This window comes from Centrocercus urophasianus, unplaced genomic scaffold, assembly GCF_019232065.1.
Source record: "Centrocercus urophasianus isolate 14NV4802_14NV808 unplaced genomic scaffold, USGS_Curo_1.0 seq_10, whole genome shotgun sequence".
Classification (NCBI taxonomy): Eukaryota; Metazoa; Chordata; class Aves; order Galliformes; family Phasianidae; genus Centrocercus; species Centrocercus urophasianus.
The window spans coordinates 97,588,874-97,597,010 of record NW_024884142.1 but is presented as its reverse complement, the minus strand read 5'-3'; the positions used below and the strand labels follow the sequence as shown (position 1 = coordinate 97,597,010).

The 8,137-nt window shown below is 42.7% G+C and overlaps 1 protein-coding gene across 1 annotated transcript; it reads left to right on the top strand.

Annotated features, from left to right (window-relative positions):
- The first annotated feature begins 1,500 nt into the window (after nucleotides 1-1,500).
- SNRPB2 (small nuclear ribonucleoprotein polypeptide B2) lies at nucleotides 1,501-7,663 on the top strand. Its single transcript, XM_042815804.1, has 6 exons — nucleotides 1,501-1,619; nucleotides 2,067-2,239; nucleotides 4,866-5,006; nucleotides 6,083-6,136; nucleotides 6,670-6,758; nucleotides 7,270-7,663. The coding sequence occupies exons 1-6, from the start codon at nucleotides 1,556-1,558 to the stop codon at nucleotides 7,427-7,429; spliced, it is 681 nt and encodes a 226-aa protein (XP_042671738.1). The 5' UTR covers nucleotides 1,501-1,555; the 3' UTR covers nucleotides 7,430-7,663.
- The last annotated feature ends 474 nt before the right edge of the window (nucleotides 7,664-8,137 follow it).

The following is an 8,137-nucleotide window of genomic DNA, read 5'->3' as shown; positions in this document are numbered from 1 at the left end:
AAGTGCTTAGAAATGCTGTCTAACACCATTTAGACTTGTGGTGCACGCAGCTTTGTACTGGCACACCATTTCCCATATTCCTCATACAACTGAAGATAACACTTTTCCTCCACCAGTAAGTAACATCAACAGCTCCATCAACAGCTTTTGGGCTGTTATTTATTTATTTATTTATTTATTGGTTTTGCTTTTATATTCAACTCACTTTAATCCATGTTGTTCTTTATAGAACCATGGAATTGTCTGAGTTGGAAGGCACTTTTAAAGGCCATCCAGTCCAACTACCCTGCAATGAGCTTGAAGTTCTTTACAGAGAGAGCAGTGAGGTGCTAGAACAGGCTGCCCAGAAAGGTTGTGGATGCCCCATCCTTGAAGGTGTTCAAGGCCAGGTTGGATGGGGCCCTGGGCAGCCTGGTCTAGTATTAAATGGGGAGGTTGGTGGCCCTGCGTGTGGCAGGGGGGTTGGAGATTCATGATCCTTGAGGTCCCTTCCAACCCTGGCCATTCTGTGATTCTGTGAGCTGGGACACCTACAGCTCTATCAGGTGCTCAAAGCCTTGCTAAGTAACAGATTTTCCTTTTGCTCAAGAAAACTCCAGAATCCAGAAGGAAGGTTTTCCCTTTTTTTATGCACTGCAGCTGAGGGAACAGCTCTTTACAAAGAAATGATTTTCAGTGTGAACTTGCTCAAATTAAATTAAATCTAAGCACGGATTTTCTTGTGGAGTAAAACTTTTTGCAGTATTTTCTTCATATGCAACCAGATTAAACTTCTGCAATTACAAATTGCTTCTGGAAGGCGGTATAATTGCTCACTCATAGAAATGAAGGTATGCAGCATGTGGAATTATTCCAAAAATTCCAAGGCTGCAGCCCCAGTTCTCCTGTTTATTTACCCTGAGCTGCCACCACTGCAGGGCCCCCAAGAAATCGTAGAATAATAGAATCACAGAATGGCCTTGAAAAGGAGCACAGTGCTCATCCAGTTTCAACCCCCTGCTATATGCAGGGTCACCAACCAGCAGACCAGGCTGCCCAGAGCCACATCCAGCCTGGCCTTGGATGCCTGCAGAGATGGGGCATCCACAGCCTCCTTGGGCAGCCTGTTCCAGTGCCTCACCACCCTCTGGGTGAAAAACTTCCTCCCAATATGAGGTGCTCAGATGCACTGCCTTTCAGATATCAAAACTAAAAACAAATGCGGATAAACATTTTATAACAGGTGCCCCCCAGAGTGCTGTTTCTCTTCCTTCTTTACAGCACACACGGTAACCGCAGATACACAAACACAGCTTTATGTCACACAGGAGCACGCTGCTTCATCGTGGACGCAGAGCCGACCGGAGCATTCAAGCGAGCCGTTCACCCAACGCCTCACGGCAACCCCCCTTCACCCCATTGCACTTCGGGGCCCGGCCAACATGGCGCCTGTCCGCGCACCGCGCATGCGCCGCCCGCCATCACGATTCCGGCGCATCGATCGCTCCAGGAGCGGCTCTGCGGCGTGGCTGCGCATGCGCTCTGTCTGCAGGCAGCTCTGCGGCCGGCTGAGAGCATGGACATCAGGCCCAACCACACCATTTACATCAACAACATCAACGACAAGATTAAGAAAGAAGGTACGGGGGGTCGCGGAGCGCGCTTTCCTCAGGCGGCCCGCGCGCTGCTGTTCCGTGCCGGGCTGCCGCTCGCGTCTCCGTAGAGAGGCCGCGGCTCGGCGCCTGGTGCTGAGGCGGCCGGTTGGCCCTGCGCCTGACGAGCCTCCATCAATAACTGTTTCTCATCGTAACTTTTAATTACGGAGCTTCAAATGGCCTTCGTAGCCCGCAGGCGTTACCGGGCTGGTAGTGCTGGGTGTCAGCAGCTGCGCCTACATAGCTGAGCAGCTCTTGCTCTTAGGAAGCTAATACGAAGTTAATACAGTTTCTTCTCTAGCTGAAGGCTCGTGTTGTGAAGCCGATACACCTACCTGCCTGAAGATCAACCGCGGGACAGCATGCTCTCTGTAGATGCAGACATTTGCATGCAACTTGTTACAGCCTTTTTTTTTTTTTTTATGTTAACAGAATTGAAGAGGTCCTTATATGCATTATTCTCACAGTTTGGTCATGTGGTTGACATCGTGGCTTTGAAGACTATGAAAATGAGAGGACAGGCTTTTGTTATATTTAAAGAACTAGGATCGTCTACCAATGCTCTGAGGCAGCTGCAAGGCTTTCCATTTTATGGGAAGCCAATGGTAAGTTATTTTCTTCCTTTTCTGTGGAAATAAAATTACCGTGGTCTGTTGCAGTGCTTTGGTACTTGTGCCTTGTGAAATAACTCTCAGACTTGCTCGCAATTGTGCTGTTACTCAGTGATGTTCTGTCTTGACAAATATATTTATGCGAGCTTGAGAGGCTCTGGAGAGACTATAATTGGAACACACAGTGAACCTGAAGTTGGTACTTAGGTTTCCTAAACTTTGGCTTTATGTTCCGCTGCAGTAAGTTAAAAGTTTTCAAGATCTGAAACGCTTTCAGCTTAGATATAGACAGAGGGTTGAGTATACCCTCAGCAAGTTTGCTGGTGACACCAAGCTGAGTGGTTGGTTGGAGGAGGGAAGATTTAAGTTGGATGTCGGGGAGAAGTTCTTCACTATGAGTGGTGAGGTGCTGGAACAGCTGTTCAGAGAGGTTGTGGATGCCCCGTCCCTGGAGGTGTTCAAGGCCAGGTTGGATGGGGCCCTGGGCAGCCTGGCATTAAATGGGGAGGTTGGTGGCCCTGCGTGTGGCAGGGGGGTTGGAGATTCATGATCCTTGAGGTCCCTTCCAACCCTGGCCATTCTGCGATTCTGTGGTGGAGCAGTAGCTGCAACAGAAGGAAAGGAAGGGATGCCATCCAGAGGGACTGCTTGAGAAACAGGCCCCTGTAGACATAATGAGGTTCAACAAGGCCAAGTGCAGCATGTTGTGTTTGGGTGGAGGCAATCTCAGATATTTGTACAGTCTGAGAGAAGAACTAACTCACTGAGAGCAGCCCTATGGAGAAGCACTTGGGGGTTCTAGTAGATGTAAAGCTTAACATAGGTGTAGCCCAGAAGGCCAGCTATCCTTGGCTGCATCAACAGAGGGGTGGCAGCAGTGCGAGGGAGAGAATTGTCCCTCTCTACTCTTCCCACAAAGATGCTCAGAGGCTGGAGCACCTCTCCTATGAAAAAAGGCTCGAGGAGCTGGGCTTGTTCAGCTTGGAGAAGGCTCTGGAAAAACCTCATTGTAGCCTACCTGTTCTTAAAGGGAGCTTATTAACAGGGAACAAGACCAACTTTTTACTTGGGTAGATAGTGATAGGACAAAGGGGAATGGCTTTAGACTGAAAGAGAGGAGATCTAGTTTAGATAGTAGGAAGAGATTCTTTACGTGGAGAGTGGTGAGGCCCTGTCACTGCTGCCCAGAGAGCTGTGGGTGTCCCATCCTGGAGGTGCCCAAAGCCAGGTTGGATGGGTCCTGGGCAGCCCGAGCTGGTGGGGAGCAGCCAGCCCATGGCAGGGGTTGGGAATGGGTGCAATTTAAGGTCCCTTCCAATCTAAGCCATTCTATGATTTTCATTGTGTCTTCTGTTGAACGCACAGAATTTCCCATATAGTGTTTTTGGGATTAGGTACTTTCTATTTAATTTATAATAATTGAAGTTACTCTAGATGTTTGTGAGACATAACTAGAATATGGTACTTCCATTTCAAAGCAACAGTGAGAAGGGTGAAGATCTATTCAGTTCTGCTCTCCAGAAATTGGCAGACATAGTCACTGATTTGCTTTGGAAATTGATGAATAGTTTTGTTTGTGCTTACATCAGATTAGCAACCTGAGTGATTGAATTCTGACACAACTTCAGTGAAGCTGGTACAATATCACTTGACAAAAGCAGATTTAATAATGAACCATCCTGCCTGTAATCAAGTACAACAGTCGACATGTTTCTGTTGCTGCCTGAGTAAACTGGGCATCTCCTAATCTGAGGGGTTGCATGTGCAAATGGTCTGTTTGACTTCAGTGGTGTGTGGATATGCAAATGCTTTCATCTCATGGCTTTGGGCAATAAGGAGAGCTATACTGTTGTGTTGTTGAGGCACACACTTCTCTCATTAACGCTCTCAGATTATCTAGCAAAATTCTTTCCAAGGAACTGTGCGAGCTTAGTTCTGTCACTTATCCTTAAAGGCCTTTGTGCTCAGTAAAATGCAGTAGAGAATTAAGGCATTATAAGCTTTCAGGTGTATTTCCCTCTTTGAATATTGAGTGCAGTATGCATCTTATGTGAAGAAATGAACAAACAATAAAAAAACAAATTCAGCTGCTTTGTAGTCTTTGGAGTAGTCTTCAATAAGTGCTAGGATTGTAAAATAAATAAATATATATATATAGTTTTACTGAACTCAATTTTCTGCAGAGATCTGAGATCACTGGAACCTTATCACCTCACCCAAACCCCAAATGCTCTATCTCCCTAGTTTTATTTTTTAGTAGCAGCTGGTGCCAATTTTGTTAACTGATGTTGTATAGCTTTGTACATCTGCTACCTTGACAGGCATGGTAAAGATACTATTTGCTGGTTAGAGTTCTGATTCCATTGAGTGTTGTAAAATCAGTAACTTCTTCTCATGAGAGGTCTATCCCAGTCTTTAGAAAGTCCTTTAGTTGTGATCAGAATGAATTATGAACGTTACATACTCTGTAAACATATCCGTAACTTAAAACAGTATTTTTAATACAACTTTCTACAGACGTATTGTGTGAATGAGAGAGAATGCGTTCAACGAAGTTGGTGTGAGATTTTCAGTATAATAAACAGTACTCTGTTGGTGTTTGTTTTTTATCTTCTAAAAGCGTATTCAGTACGCCAAGACAGACTCTGATATCATCTCTAAAATGCGTGGTACTTTTGCTGACAAGGAGAAGAGGAAGGAAAAGAAGAAGGCCAAGTCTCTGGAGCAGTCAGCTAATGCAGCAAATAAAAAGATAATTCAGGTAAGCAGCTTCTGTATTTAAAGAAAGAAGGGGGGAAAAAAAATATTCAAACAATGCGTCCATTTTTTTGTCAGTGTAATGTTTTATCTTTTTTTTTTAGGACTAAGTATTTTGGTACTTTAAGTTCTTTGAATTGTTGTCTGTTGATTTGTACTGCTCTTTAGCACCCATTAAAGCTGCAGGAGGGGATATAATTATGTAGTCCTTAGTGCATTTTTTTATTTTTTAACACTTTTTCTTCTTTCTTTCTTTTTCCTCATTCCTATTGTAAATGAAAACTAAGGTATAGAGCAAAGGTACAATAAACCAGTGTAGAAAGTAACATTGTGTATGTATGTGTACGTATGTGTAGAATGCCAGATGGGTAGAAGGGAACAATGTGATCCATTTACGATTAGATGAGAAGGAGTTGGCGTGGAATATATCTCCTGTAATGCTTGGCCTGACCAAGGCTAGCAACATTTAGCAATTTATTTGCAAAGACAGAAAAATAGACCAAGGCACAGGGTTTGAATATTGTCTTAATTGCTGTTTCTGCAAAGGCACAGTTTGTTGTCAAGGGAAGAGATGCGATCATAAAAATAACTTTTTCTGCATAAAAAATTCAGTTTCCTCAGGATTTATTCAAAATCAATTCTTATATAGTGATTTCCTAGAAGTAATTGTTTTTATTTATAATGCTAATGGCTTTAGTTATGCTTGCTAAACTGGAGTCCTCAGTGGAAGCATGTAATTTTTTCTTACTGTCTATCATGTCTTGTGTAGGTCTTCATTTTCAAAGCTACTTCTGTCTAGCTAAACTGAATTTAATGATGGATGAGTAGTGATTTGCTGTGTCTGCTGACTCAGCCATTAGTTCAGTTTTAATTCTTTGATTGTCTGGTTTGGGGATTCAATGCAGTGCACATGTTGTTGTTCCCCTCGGGCATAAATAAATGTTCCTTGGGTTGCAGCTTAAAAAAATAGAAAAAGCCAAGCCATCTTTCATACACTACTTGAGCTGTACACAAACATGGTGATGTGTGTTTATCTCTAACTAAATATCTTTTAAAAACTACCTTGCTCTTACTTAACAGGGAGCAACACAAAATTCAACCAGTGCCCCTGGGACTTCACCACAGAATCAGCAGGTAATGCTTGTTTTTGTGACCAAATCTTGTAGAGATTCTGAAGCTTAACATCTAATGGAGTTTGTAACCAATACATTTGAATAGTGTGCTGTAGTAAAACAATGTGTTTTCAGTGGGTTTCAGTTGCCCCAAAGATAACACTAGTTCAGTTCTGCTGTAGATGAACAAGGTGTTTATCATGGCCTCCAGCTACTTCACAGAGAAGATGTGGAAGGCCTTTTCCCAAGCTGATGTCCTCACGCAGGTATCTTGGATGGCCTGTGAAATCTGAACTGGCACTATAGTTTGTCCTAACTGTGGCAGTGCTGAGATCTAGTTTGGTGGACTACTGCAGTATCAGCTGTTAAGCAGAAAAGCAAAAACCACCAAGATCTATGCCTGCACATTGCATGAAGGTATCCTAAAGCCCAGCTTCTGGTGTTACAGCCAGAACGAGGGATTTGTGAGTCTTCATTCAAATAATAATGCAGACAGATTTAGAGGGGCAGGCAGCTGTGGATAGTCCACTGAGTTTTGCTCTTCTCTTGTTGCAGGTGCCTGATAACCCACCAAACTATATTCTTTTCCTTAATAACCTGCCTGAGGAAACAAATGAGATGATGCTGTCCATGTTATTCAATCAGTAAGTTTTGAATGGAGAAAATTTTCCTTTGATTCCTTTCGTTACCTTTATGGTTTTGTTTTTTTACTTTCAGTTGGCTAGCTGATTATTAGAAAAGAGAGTTTTTGAAGGTATTTCAGTGCTCTGTGTTACTGCCAACTTTACAGATGATTGGGTGCAGAATGCAAATCTGACTTATTTTTTTAAACCAATTTTGATTGTAGAAGTTATCAGTTATCAATCTGCGGTGCTTTAAGCTGGTGACTAATGTTAAAGACATCAGAAACAGTTTTAAAAACAGCTTTAATTGCTTCTGCAGATGTGCAAGGCTGATTAAATTACTTCAGCAGAATGATCCTTAAGAGAAGCAAAGTTCTAAGGCCTGGAAATAGAAAAATTCTTCAATCGAATCTCTTGTTAGTAGTAACTATTATTCTAGGAGATGCTTATGGGAGGGTCTTCTGGGTGCTGAAGGGGGGTAAATTATCAATCTAGAAAGCACTATCTGACTCTCCTTAAATTTATTTCAAAGGTTTCCTGGATTCAAAGAAGTACGTTTAGTGCCTGGGCGTCACGACATTGCATTTGTGGAGTTTGAAAATGAATGTCAAGCAGGAGCTGCTCGAGATGCTCTCCAAGGATTCAAGATAACTCCATCTCATGCCATGAAAATCACTTATGCTAAGAAATAACCAGACACTCTTTGGAATTCTTTGTATTGATTTTTTTTTTTTTTTTTTTTTTTTTCCCTTTTTTTAATATGTGTCCAGCATGTTTCTGTTCTGTGCAGGAAAGATAAGACTGTTGTGTGAAATGGCTGCAGCTCTCAGCACAGTTGCAAGACTTCTGTGGATCTACTGAATAGTAACTTTTTGTGCTAGAATACTAATTTTTATAAAATAAATTCAGCTTATGCTGTTCTCAAACTGTTTTTTATTGAATCTGTCTTTTTAATCTCTTAAGCTTGTGTGGCAGATGAGAATTGCTAGGTCATGGCCTGAACCAGTGATTGAGCACCAGATGAGATGGCATGGCTAACCCACAGAGGTCAGGTGCAAGCAATGCACTTTGCTTGGGTCCTCCCTCCTCACCCTCATTTAAAGTTTAGCAGCTGAGGGAGCAGCATCTCTTTAGAGATCTTGCTCTTCTCGAGATGTCATTGGTCTTCGGACAGGGTGAGCTGACTTCTTCTGTACTGCTTTCTAAACTAAATCTTAATGAGTGCCTTTATAAGCTTGCTCTTGTCCTAGTAGAAGGCATTATATCATCTTCCACTGCTGCACGGGGGGCTAATTCGTAATACTGGTTTAACTACTTTTAAGGTGACTTTCATTTCTCAGAAGTGAGAGCTGGGAAATTACACGTGTCTTCAGAGCGAAAAGCGTGAGTGGGAATGTTTT